The 13242-nt window shown below is 36.2% G+C and overlaps 1 protein-coding gene across 1 annotated transcript; it reads left to right on the top strand.

Annotated features, from left to right (window-relative positions):
• Positions 1-676: 676 nt before the first annotated feature.
• LOC114466684 (atrial natriuretic peptide receptor 1) lies at positions 677-12030 on the top strand. Its single transcript, XM_028452321.1, has 6 exons — positions 677-841; positions 4851-4985; positions 8960-9134; positions 10196-10294; positions 11074-11165; positions 12007-12030. Exons 1-6 carry the CDS (start codon positions 677-679, stop codon positions 12028-12030), a joined length of 690 nt encoding a protein of 229 aa, XP_028308122.1.
• Positions 12031-13242: the final 1212 nt, after the last annotated feature.

Here is a 13242-nt window from a genome sequence, read left to right as displayed (position 1 = left end):
CTGTAGTAAAATGATGGGATACAGCAATGGCAATGGACTTCCTTGTAGTGTGGAAATGTCTGGGTTTCGCCAGGAGATGAAGGGCAGTATCCAAGGATTGCTCAATGCTTCATTCATCTGCAATAAAACAAGTGACCATGGAAATTCTTCCTTCCATCTGGTCATCCAAAAACTTTTAAATGCCTGGGGTAATGTGGAAGGTACTATGGCCAAAGTCACACAAAATTCACATTGGCGAGATGTTTTATCTGCAAAACTTCTAGTGACTTTCATTGAGCTCAATCATCAGTTGTTGGACTTTGGCTATATGTCAACTCTTGTTGGTTTCCAGTACAAGTGGACACATGTATTGAGTTACCTTGGCTTCGCCAGGGTTATGACAGACCGGCTAAACGATTGTTGGATGGAGAATGTTGAACCTAACAGAAATTCAAGCCTGGACGAATTCAAGCCTGACTCAAGCCAGTGGCAGATCTCTGAAGCAGGAGATGGATCTCTATCTGGAACTGAGAAAGGAATTCAAGCCCTGACAAACACTCAGAGGTGCCTTTTTGATCGTGCAGGATTAGCTCTTAAACTGGCCTCTAGAGCAATGTCATCAGGCCTTAGCATGAAAATATGTCTATTGAGCATTGCTTGCCTCATCTACCCAGTGGTAGTGTTATCTTTCAAGCAAATGACTGAGTGGATACAGAACTATGCCCAAAGTTTAAAGGAGAAAACGGAGGACCTCAAACACCAAAGGCAACTTGCTGAAGATCTGCTGCACCAAATGTTGCCCAAGACTGTTGCCAAGCAGCTGCGTCAGAGTAAGCATGTTGAGGCCGAAAGCTATGAAAAGGTTGGTAAAGACACACAGGAGCATCATATGGCATGTCCTTGATCTTTCCTTTAATATCCACCTAAATTATTATTTTCAACTGTGCTATCTATTCAACAAGAACGAAAAGTAGTGTATTTCACAAATAGTTGATTTTGTTTCTGCTACTAGATTCTTGTATAGACAAAAAAATGGGTTTGGTAATTCCAAAGTACATAAAGGCTGAGCAAGATGATTATTGGAAAAGCTGGTTTTGGGTGTAAGCAGGTATTGTGGGGTTGTAGCTAGGGGTGGGAACCTCTGGGTAGCTCACGATACAATACACGATACAACGCTCACGATAACGATTATCTCACAATATGACGATACTGCGATTATTTATATATTGGTCAGAAATCAATCTACGATAATCTATGACATAACAACAAAAAAATTAAAAAGATTAAGTGAAAAAATACAATATTTATTTTATATCTCTGAAAGACAATAAATTGAAAAAGTGTCCTATGAACAGTGACACTATTTTAGTGAAAAAATCTGTAAATAAGTGTCAACATACCAATGTAAACGAATAAGTATCTCCAATCATACTTTCTGTGAACAAAAAATAGGGTCTTTCTTACCAGTGACCAGGGGCGAATCTAGAAAAACATCAATGGGGTGGCAGGAGGGGGGCAGGAATTTTTTTTAGAGGTGGCAACATATAGCAGACATACATAAAGCATACTGAATTATAGGGCCGGGTATCGTCACATACTTTGCGATGCGATATATCGTGATATTTTTTTGCCCGTGATAACGATATTATCGCGATAATCAATATATTGCAGGAAAATTAATCCACGATATATCAAGATAACTGTGACTGAAGAAATTCAGAATTTATCTACTGAACTGAATCCATTTCACAGGAATTACAAAACATTGTCAATCATTTTCACGTGAATGACAGCCACGTGTATTCAGCACAATATAAGAAGTCTGAATGCAGTTTTATGGCATGGTTAAAATGAGCCTGTGCAGTATTTGCAATTAAGAAGAGCCACTGCAACAGTGACTCTTCTTAACACACACTGACCACTAGTCACATGTCCTTGTGTTATGTTTAAGTCTTTAAGGGAAGACTGATACAAAATATTACTTCATCAAAATATAGTTAATTTTTGTGCAAATTAACTTTAAATCATTAAAAACAAAATTAATGCAGAAAATACTCATTTCAGTGCTGGTATTATCAACTTTTCTGTAAACATGGACACATATCAGTGCTGCTTAACAAGCACAGTGATTATATCCTCTTCATTTCTGTGAGATTCACAAAGTATATTCACCATGTTTTCTTTGACAGACATTAATTTATAGACAGAAGTCAATGGACATGAACCTCCTAACCAATAGCTGGACACTGTTAATATTTACTGCAGTGGAGACTATAACATCCACACAGAAAAACAGCTTCTGTCCATGAAAATAAACAGGATAATTGTCACATTCATCACATTGAAGAACCATTGTGTAACATTTAACAAAGTGTAAGACTTGGAATTGTGTGAGTGATAAAAAAGTGTCTGGTAGTTTTATTTAAATTACTACGGTGCAATATGTTTTTAATTTTACAAAAATATGGCTTTAAATCAGTTGTTTTCACTGTAACAAACTGTAAGCAGATGGAGAAAAAGTGTCACTGGCATGTTGTTATTATTATTATTCTTTTAACATTGAAATGTTTATGGTGCCACACTGTTATATAACTAAGTATAAAAAGTTATTTAAAGGGGCTTATGATGAAATAACCACATCGTTTATTTGTTATTTTGATTTGGTTTTAAAATGGAATAACCAAAGAACGAAGGGTACACGGATTATGATGCTGCACATACATATGCTCCCCAAATGAGTGCACATTCAGCACACACACTCAAACCTACACAATCTGTGAACGCACAAGCTGCAGCACAAAAAACACTCAAACGAGCAAAACCTGCATGTGCACAAACACTCACCGATGTCTGAAGGCAGTGGAACGTCAGTCACAGAGGGAGGGAGGGAGGGGAGAGAGAGTCCAGGGCTGTTACTCTGTTTTGGAATTACTTTTTTTCTGATACAAATGTGTGCTCACTGCTCACAGCAAATGCGTCAGTGTTGGCAGCTATGTTTTTACCTCTTTCCACTCGTGTGCCAATGTAAACAACACATTTCCGTGCCGCTCTCACGATACTTCCGCGTCTTTTTTGTTGGTGTTTTAGAACGTTGACTCCGCAGTCAGGAAGCGGCAGCGGGGCATTACAGGTCGGAACGTATATAGTTGAGTGCCCATGTGTACAAATTAGGGTGGCAGCAGGGGTGCAAGACTTTGTTTTGAGGTGGCATCTGCCACCCTATGCCACCCCAGTAGATCCGCCCCTGCCGGTGATGCCATTATAGTGGAATTGTCCAGTAAACAATATATTGGTTCCTTCAACAAACAGTGACAAAATTTCTGTGAAGAAAGCAGAAAAGGTTTTGAAAAAAAATAAAAAATTGATACTTAGCTGGAGCATATCAATAATCGATCGTGCGGAAAAACAGCGCGATATATCGCCGTATTGAGAAATCGTCACACTTCAAGTTGTAGCAGTGATACAATTTCAATAAGTCAAATTAATACTGTGTAATAATTTACTGTGGGTTAAAAAGTCAAGGTACATCCAAGATTATTCACCAATCAATCACAGGTTCAACAGCAGATACACCATATTCTGCTTTTAAACCACAGGTCTAACAGTGGATACACCAGATACAAGAGAAAAGAGGAGGATAAACCAAAAAAAGCATACAGGCTACCCAGGGAGAATGGGACCAACATTCAACTAAGTCTTCCATTGGTTGAAGTATTTCCTGGGCTTTAAAGTGGTTGCTGTTCATGCATCTTCAATATTTGGCTGTCCTGTACAGAGAAGCAGGAGTTTGCGGGTGTTGAATTATGGGGCTTTGTTTGTTACTCTGGACAAGACTTAAATATTTTATGGGGAATTTTTGTTTACAAGATATTTTTTGGAACATAAGTTGAAATGCCTTTGCTTAATGTTTGTTGGCAATGACTTGTAGAGTGTTTGTTTCTCACCTGGAGTTCTTTATTTAGACTTTCTTGGGACTTGAAGGTTAGGCTTGGCTAAAAACTGGAGCATTGTTGTTTTCTTTGTAGTCAAAGTGTGGTTTTGATTCTTTAAAAGTGTTATTTTGTGTATCAATGTTAAAAACAACTACTGTTTTTTACACTATTGCCTGGTAACATAATGCTGATTTCGACGTTATATCTGATGAGCTACAGGCATTTCTTTGTAACTTATTTGTTTAAAACCTAAAACATGACTACTGTCTAGGATTGTCTATCTAGAGAAGACATCCTGTGCTTGGAGAACTGTGGGGTGCTGTTTTGAAGACATTCTCCCTGCAAACATGCTGAATGAATATGTAACTTTGCTGGCTTTGTTGCTATTGTTGGCGTAATTACCTATAATTGCCCTGTTCCATATTCATTGGGAGATAAAACGAGTTATCCTGGTGAAAAACGTAGCATGCTCATTGAAGAGGATATTTAAGCAGCTGTTCCTAAAGCCCTCCATGCAGGATTAAGGGGCTATCACTGAACAGAAAACTGAGATTTGCTATAGATTGGGGCTAAATCTGAAACATTATGGAAAGAAAAAATACACACTTCTCTTCCCTCAATCAACGTGCAGTTGTTTAATAATTTCTGTCAAAACAACAAGCAAAAAACAACATAAAAAAGACCTTAATAAAATGTACAACAGGTTACAGTCAGTCAGTCAAATGTAAACTGTAAAATCAAGGACTACAGTTATCCATCGTGGTTTCAGTATCTGCCGTAACAATTTTAAGGGAGGAGATCCACTTCACTAACCAATTCCTACTCTTTTTTATTGGACCATATAATGTCTTGAATTTGATTAAATTCAACAGAAAGAGTTAAATCCCTTTAAAAGTCTGTATTTGATGTTCCGAATTAACAGATACTTTTTTCTTGCAGGTGACCATTTTTTTCTCAGACATTGTGGGCTTCACTTCTATCTCTGCGACTTGTACTCCTTTGCAAGTTGTAGAAATGCTGAACAACCTCTACATATGTTTTGACACGCGCATTGACTCCTATGATGTCTATAAGGTAAGACTCCCAAAGGAAGGCTTGAGTTGGCTTTTGTTGATTTCACATTTTGAAAAATACTTGCTAATTTAGTTTCTAATGTCTCAGTAATATGGAAACCCGTTTCTGCCACAAAAAGAAAAAAAAAAAAAAAAATCATCATCACGGAAAGTCATAATTATGAGAAAGTAAAGTCATAATTATGAGATACTTTAACACATTTACAGCAGCTCACGTGCTGAGAAGACTATCAAAGACTTTACAAATGATGAAATACTTTGTTTTCTTGCAAATTCACATAGAAATGTGCTGAGTAAACGCACCCTTGAAAAGATACTAAGCAATAAGAGGCTCTAGCATCGAAAGGATAAAACTGATGTAGCACGGTTTATTCAACAACAAATCTCATAATTATGACTTTACTAACTCATAATAATGACTTTTTATCTCATAATGATGACTTTACTAGCTCATAATTATGACTTTGTTTCTCAAAATTATGACTTCCTATCTCATAATTATGACTTTACTAACTCATAATTATGACTTTCTTTCTCATAATTATGACTTTACTAACTCATAATTATGACTTTCTTTCTCATAATTATGACTTTCCTTGGTGATTTTTTAAAAAAAATTTCCAGTAACATCCCAATTACAAATGACTATATTAAATATTGTTTAATTAAAGTAAATCCCTTAAAGAGACAGGGAGAATTAAAACCAACACTTGCCACCTGTATTTTCTGACTGCACACTGTTTTTTGTGTTGTTAAAATAGGATCCTTAAACTCATTGTTTCATTTGAACTTCTTCAATTGTATGGACTTTAAGAATGCTGACTCCATGTTGCTTGATAATGTTGTACAATAATTTCTTTATTTGTCTGTCGTAGTTTGTGCTGGACTTGGAATATTAACTGATGAATTTCAATACAGATTAAAATAATTCACCTGGAAGAAAATATCTGTGCAGTTTTTGATTATTTGATCATTGTAAATGGCCTAAATAGTTACAAATTGTCATGTTAAAATATTTTCCCGACCACATTTCAGGAAATATAGAAAATGGGATATAGAACAAGTGATTAGATTTTGGGGATGATCTGGTTCATTATACTTATTCTTTTATTGTTGTCTTTGTCTGAGAACAGTCGAACTCAAAAACTGATAAACAGATTATAATACTTTTTTTTTTAGGAAATATCCTAAATGGGACGAGGAAAAAGTGATTAGATTTCCGGGATGATCCGGATCAATATACTGATTCTTAGTGTTGTGGTGGTCAAGACCGGTCTTGGTCTCGAGGCCGGTCTCGAGACCAAATTTTAAAGGTCTTGGTCTTGTCTCGGACTCTGAAGCATTTTGACTCGGTCTTGTCTCGGACTCGGGCTGCCCGGACTCGGGAATTTCGGTCAAGACCGTTCGAGACCAGCACTAATTCCTGCTATTTTTAAACTTTTTTATAATGTGATAATAACACGGAGAAGAACGAGATAAAACAATCCTTTATTCATTTTTTAATCCACCCCGTATAATGACCGCAACCTTCCTTAATGTGACTGAGTGACGTGTGTGACACATTCATACGTGTGTGGCTACGGTGTCAGTTTGGACCGCGGAGCGCAAGGGAGATATGAACTAATCACCGGTAAAAATCCCAGTAAAACTCCAGAAAACAATCACCAGTAATAAATATTATCTCCCTGGTAAAGACAGTAGCTCTAATAACTGGTAAAATGATAAACTGATGATATTACAGCCTGTGAAGGCTGGATAGGGGACACACTTACTCTGCTTCTGGGTCCTAGTGCCAGCCGAGCGGTGAAGCCTTTACCGTGTTTACTGAGGTCCGTGTGTGTTTAATAAGTCCGTGTGTGTCCGTGTGAAAGTCTGCATGTTTATGCCTCTGTCCATCCACTCTTTTCATTATATCCATGTCTTTTAAGGCTTTATTACATAATGTCGGCTGTAGTCCGGGCCGCCGCCATCTTGGTTTATGTTGTCACCAGCGCGTCATCGCTGCAGAGTTGCACTAGCATAGAATGAGTCAAATAACTGTAAAGAGGTCTTATATTAGTCTATTTTCTTTTTAAAGTGGTGTTTGTTTTGTGGCTTTAGACTCCAATTACATTTATGTATATAATATGTTCCCTACAATATAAACAGGTTCACAATATAATATTGTTTTATAGTTTCTGTTTCCACTGTATCCAGAATAATAATAATAATTCTCAACAAGAACAATTGATTGATTTGTCACATGACTTTTCCAGGGTTTGAGTTTGTTTTATTTAGTTTCACATCTACCTGTAGCTCTATGTTTTTACACTGATGACAACTTGTTTGTAGTTTTATTTCAGAAAGATTCACTTTTATAGTTACAGTTGGAAACCTTTGTTAATTGAATATCCTAGTTACATTACAGCAACCAAATTAAACTATATCAACTAAGTGAATTAATAAAAATAACCTGTGTAAAGGATTTTTTCAAACAAAAAAATTATCTTATGAACTCTGTGACATGTTGACCTGCACAACTCAAAGAATCAGAATCAATAATCATTATTTCTTGATTGAAATGCTTTTAAACACTTGCTGTACATTCAGCTGACATAAAAATATTGTTTGCAAATATGTAGAATAATTGTGAATTTATCAGTAGCAGTAGTAGTTTTAATATTTTAGTTAATTTTTTGCAGGCACCTTTTTTCTCTGTCAAATGTATTTAAAATAAACTAAAATTAAAGAGAGAATGTTTTTTAACTGTCGAACCTTGTCAGAATTTTATTTATTTATAGATTTTTTTAAATTGAAAAAAATAGTGTTTATGGTCTTGGTCTCGGTCTCGGCTTGTCTCGGTCTTGTTCTTGACTCGGTCTCGGCTCCCGAAAGTCTTGGTCTTGTCTTGGTCTCGGTGCATTCTGGTCTCGGGCAAGTCTTGGTCTCGGATAGTGCGGTCTTGAACACAACACTAGTGATTCTGGATCAGTTTGAAAAGTTGATAAATCTTTTTGAGCTGTTTCTACAACACAACCTGCTGGTGGCTTTGCGTATTAGTCGTTCCAGTTCACTTTCTGTTATGAACATAATGCCACAGTCTTACAAGCCTTTAAAGCAGTGATTCTTAACCATATTGGAGGCATCGAAGCCTGCAGTCCATTAAGTGTTTAGTGAATGCATCATCAGTGCATTCACAAGACCCTTTAATTGAAAAAATATATATATTTGAACAAAACATAAGTATATATTTTATTTTAACACACATATAGGCCTGGTTTGATTTTTTTTGCTTTGTTCAAAACACTTTTCATTTTATTTATTTTTGTAAATCAATAATTTAGCATTGTTATCATATCTTTTCTTTTAATAAAATAGTTTATCATGGACCCGACCATGGATAGGAGGCAAAAGGTGGATGGATAGATGGAAATGTATTTTGTGTACGACATTTTTAATGTAATCTGCTGAACCCCTGAGACTAAAACAATGAACCCCCCGGGGTTCAACTGATCCCAGGTTAAGAACCAGTGCTTTGAAGTGTGAATGGTCATGATCCAGATAACTGCTAATATCTGGCAAAGAGGATATTTGGAGCTTTGTGGAGGTCTGCACTCTCTGAGTGATTACTAGTTTAGAAATGTGAATTAGAATTGTTGTTTAACGTCTTGGTTGAGTCTCACCACTTTTACAGAAAGTATGACTGATTTAACGTGCACATTTATGATGTAAATAACTGTATCTGAATTTTGTGCTCGTCAAGATTTCAATGATTTTTTTTTTTTTTTGTTTAGTCCAAACAATTTCCCTCCTATTTTTTTTTTTTTTTTTTTTGGTGTGTTCTTTTTTACATTTAAAATGAAATGAGTACAGTTCATTGAAACAGTTCATAAAAGAAAATTTGAGGTCCGGACTTTGGCATATTCCTCCAAGGCAAGATTATTATTTTATTAGTTCTGCATTAGGAAAACTCTAAATAACTAATTATTAAACCAGGTGGAGACGATTGGAGATGCTTACATGGTGGTGAGTGGCCTGCCTGTGAGGAACGGAGACAAACATGCGGACGAGATCGCCAAGATGGCATTGGATCTAGTAGCAGCTGTCAGGCAGGTGTCCATCCCTCACATGCCCAATGAGAGGCTCCAGCTCAGAGCTGGCATCCACACAGGTGAGAGGAGCTCGTGGTTTGTGACGTAAACAGTTCCTTTGAATTGCCCACTTTTGCCCGAGCTTTCAATGTTGGACTCGTGCAATGAAGCTTTATATTATGTTAGTGTTTGTGAGAAAGATACATCTGAAAGTGTTAATATCATTTATATCTTTAAGCTAATTCATTACACATGCTGCCTAGCTACTTATTTACAATAATTGTTTGAAGGAAAATAAAACATTGACTATAAATCACATGTGATGAAATGTTTATGGCTAAAAAAAAGTAAATGAGAAAAGTCCTACTCTGATATTGTGTCCCTTCGTGATTTTTGCTCAAGGAAACTTGAATTAACTATCAAACCCTCAGCAATGTTTATCCCTGTCCAATATGGAGCTACTTTGTGATGTTGAGGAACAGGACATCCACTTTATAAATGTGTAGCTGTGTCTTGCCTTCACTGGAAGCATTTCGTCCATCCATTTTCTATTTCCGCTTCTTCATGCACTTCCTGTTGCTCTGCTGGTGCCTATTTCCAGCACACATTGGGCGTGATGTGGGGTTGCGGACTTGGTACATTCACTCCTACTTAGCAATTTAGAGACTCCAGTTGACCTAATATACACGTTTTTGGATTATGACCTTGCTTAATACATAAACATTTAGATCTCTTTCCAAACTCCAGTGTATTCTAATTGCAACAATAAAGTTGTTGTATGGTGCTATGTGTGTTAATGGATGTGGGTGAATGTAGGGTGGAATGAAAATTTGGATTTAATATGTTTAGAACCTTGTGCTACAGATAATTGTGAGCTTGTGATCGATTTTACATGTGAGTTGAAACTTCCTGTTGTGACAACTAGTAGATGGTAATGCAAAAAATAAATGGTAATAAGAAAAAATGGTTTCAATTTTTTTTTAAATGTGTAGGAGAGAGGGATGAATGATTAAGAGATGTGAGTAAAAAAGTTTACCAGTAGTTGGAGCAACATAAATACATCTACTGGAGAGTATTCCTGATACACTGAGTGATTTTAAATCCAAGGGAATTGAGCATCAATTCTCCTGTTCCTCCTCAGGTCCCTGCGTGGCAGGCATTGTTGGATACAAGATGCCAAGATACTGTCTTTTTGGAGATACAGTCAACACTGCCTCTAGAATGGAGTCCACAAGCCTGCGTATGTACACATAAATTCCATAGAATGAAACCTGATACACAGAATTTAAAACAGCTTGATCAAAATGTAATCAGTTAATTTTTCAAACTCGTACAGTGCCCGTCAGAGGTATGTATTCATATTGACATTAACAGGAGTTCCACAGTGTGGATGGGAAATTAATGGGATATATACAGTATATCTATATATTTTCTTTTGGTAGCCAGAACATCACCAAAAGTTAATCAGCTGTTCCTTGACCCATTATCAAAATTTCCTGAAAATTTCATCAAAATCCATTCGTAACTTTTCAAGTTATCGTGTACAGACTGCGTCGCACTGCATTAGCTTAGCATTAGCATTAGCATAGAATAGAATACCAATGACATCACTGTTGATGACATCATCAGTGTTCTAAAATAATGTTTGGTCATTTCAAATGAGTTTTAAATTGGTTTTGGAATGACCAAATGACTCCAAAATTACAGATGCACACACTCGGGGTATGTGCAAGCCGTTGACAAAGTTTCAAGTTGATCAGACACTGCGTCAGGGAGATATTCGCTCCACAAACACACACACGCACGCACACAGATGTTCCTTGCTTTTATAGATAAATGTGTCGTAAATAATCAAAAGAAAAAAGAGCAGTGTAGTAAGGGTTTCATGGTAAAGGAGGGCACTTCATGTGTACACTGTTACTACTGTTGCTGAAAGGTTTTTCCCAAATACATTTCTTGTCCACTTTGTGTATGCATTTTAGATTTGGCAGTATCTGTAGTGTTGCTTGTCTTTGTCAGCTCAGAAAATCCACGCCAGTTCAGAGACGTACTTGGCTCTGATCAAAGACAACGCCTACGAGCTGCAACTTCGTGGAGAGATTGAGGTCAAGGTAAGTGATTGCTGATGTGTTGCCCAGCATTTTGACACCAATATTTACCACCTCCTTTCAGAAGAATTGGGTTGTTAAATGACTTATGAAGCGTCTTATGTTAATATAACAAGTTTTGCAACTTACAATCACCTAATTTTAAAAATGCAAATAATTGTTTTTGAAATGTTCCTGCAAGTTGCTGCTGCGAAAACAAGTGTGTTCATTTATTATTTATCTAGTAAGAACTTGAGAAAGTTTTAAGTACTTAATACAATTTATTCTGTGTGTCATGTGTTAATCTGAAAAAAAAAATATTATTTTGAAAAACATTTAAAATATAATTTCAATCAGTATTTTTTTTTTTTTTTTTTTTTTTAATCGATTACTAGACATTTCAAGCGACCCAATTTTAATTCCAGGTGACACCCTCATGGGGTCACAAAACAGAGGTTTAAAAACCTTGCTGTAGAGGAAGAACAACTTTAGCTCATAAATGGCTGCTCCCCATTGATTGTATTTTGGTATAAAATCTTGCCAAAAAAAGTACTTCGAATGTGTTTAAATAAATGTGCAATTATTTTATTTAGTGGTAATACATTAAACATTTTTTTGTATTATATATATGAATAGTACAGGTACCCTTTAGGTGTTGAGTGAGACCCCAACACTGAGCATGTTTGTGTCTCATCAAGGAGTGATTAAATATGCTTCATACAAAGGTATGACAAAATTGGGGTTGATAGAAAATTGGCAAATGAAATTGAAGTAAATGCATATTCTCAGGTTCACTGCACATTTAAGGTGGTTCTGTCTTTTAAACAGGTGATCATGGTTGCTTGTTTATTCCTTTTGGCTATAGGTCAGTTATCATGACAGTGATTGACGACATGAATAAATACATTCTCAAACACACTTTACCTGTGCTCCTCAGTCATCGAAGCAAAACACCAAGACTCAGTCAGTTGGTTTTTACTTCTAAATTTCACTGCTGGAATTTAAGACAACTAAGTTTCAGACAAATTTGGACATATTTTAAGCTTAGAAAAAAATTATCTAGTTCAAATTTTTTTTTTTTTTTTTACAAAAACTAAGTATAACTAAGGGACATAAATGATGTTTTTCTTTTGTGTTTGTGTCCTGCTAGGGAAAAGGTAAAATGAACACATACTGGCTGATTGGCCATAGGAACTACAGTGTGCAGAATGACAGTCTGGTTTGTCATTGGAATCCCAGCATGACCAAAAAGAAGAAGATGGTGGCAGGTAGCCTGGTGTCAGTGGGCACTGTAAGTTAAAAGGGTCCTGTTTTCTGCTGAAGAAGGTCTTTCTTATAGTTTATGAATACTCAATTAGAATTACAACTTAGAGTAACAGGCTCTCTGCTTTCTGTATAATTTTGAAACATGTCTTTTCAAAGCCAGACAATTTCCAATTGACTTAGTTGAGTTCTTCTTTATAGATTTCTTTCAAGAATCTGAACAGTGGCTCGTCAGTCTTGATCTTTAGTTTGATTCTTCAAAATGCTCAGAAAATGTGTTAGTTTTAATTTTATGTGATGAAAATGTGATACTTCATCAGCCTTAACATTGTGACTGGTGACAATTGTGTTAGAAGCAGCAAAAGATGGTCCAGGATAAAAGTTAGAATGAAAAAAGAGACAAAGCATTCTAAAAATGTTAATCTGGCTGCCATCAAAACATGTCAATCAAAACAAAGTAGTTGCGAAACAAAGGGTCGGCAAAAAGAGCTTTTGTTGAAGTTATTGTCGACAAAAAACGCACTAATCAGATATTGTTTCCCAGTTACCATACCTTAAGTCTTTGCACTTCACGAAACCCTTCCTCTTGATGATGATGATATCTAGCTCAGGTTCTGGCAGGTTCTTTATTGTTCTATGTTTGTCTTTAGATTGAAAGGAGCTGGAGTTTGAGAAAAGCGGTGTACGGAGATCTGTATGTCTTCTGAACTACTGCATGTACCACTAACGCACTGGTATCTGCAAAGAGCACCTCACACAGAATCAGAATCAGAAAAAACTTTATTTATCCCCGTGGGGTAATTAGAAAGGCAAAGAGCAGCATTTAAATACATTTAAA

The sequence above is a fragment of the Gouania willdenowi genome, chromosome 7 (genome assembly GCF_900634775.1).
Source record: "Gouania willdenowi chromosome 7, fGouWil2.1, whole genome shotgun sequence".
NCBI classification, from domain to species: Eukaryota; Metazoa; Chordata; class Actinopteri; order Blenniiformes; family Gobiesocidae; genus Gouania; species Gouania willdenowi.
Note: the sequence above shows the minus strand (reverse complement) of the source record. Positions and strands in the feature narration are given on the sequence as shown.

Coding starts and splice junctions, on each gene's coding strand:
- LOC114466684 (XM_028452321.1), top strand. CDS start 677: ATGACTGAGTGGATACAGAACTATGCCCAAAGTTTAAAGGAGAAAACG. Junction 842..4,850: donor AGGCCGAAAGCTATGAAAAG/GTTGGTAAAGAC, acceptor TTTTTCTTGCAG/GTGACCATTTTTTTCTCAGA. Junction 9,135..10,195: donor CAGAGCTGGCATCCACACAG/GTGAGAGGAGCT, acceptor GTTCCTCCTCAG/GTCCCTGCGTGGCAGGCATT.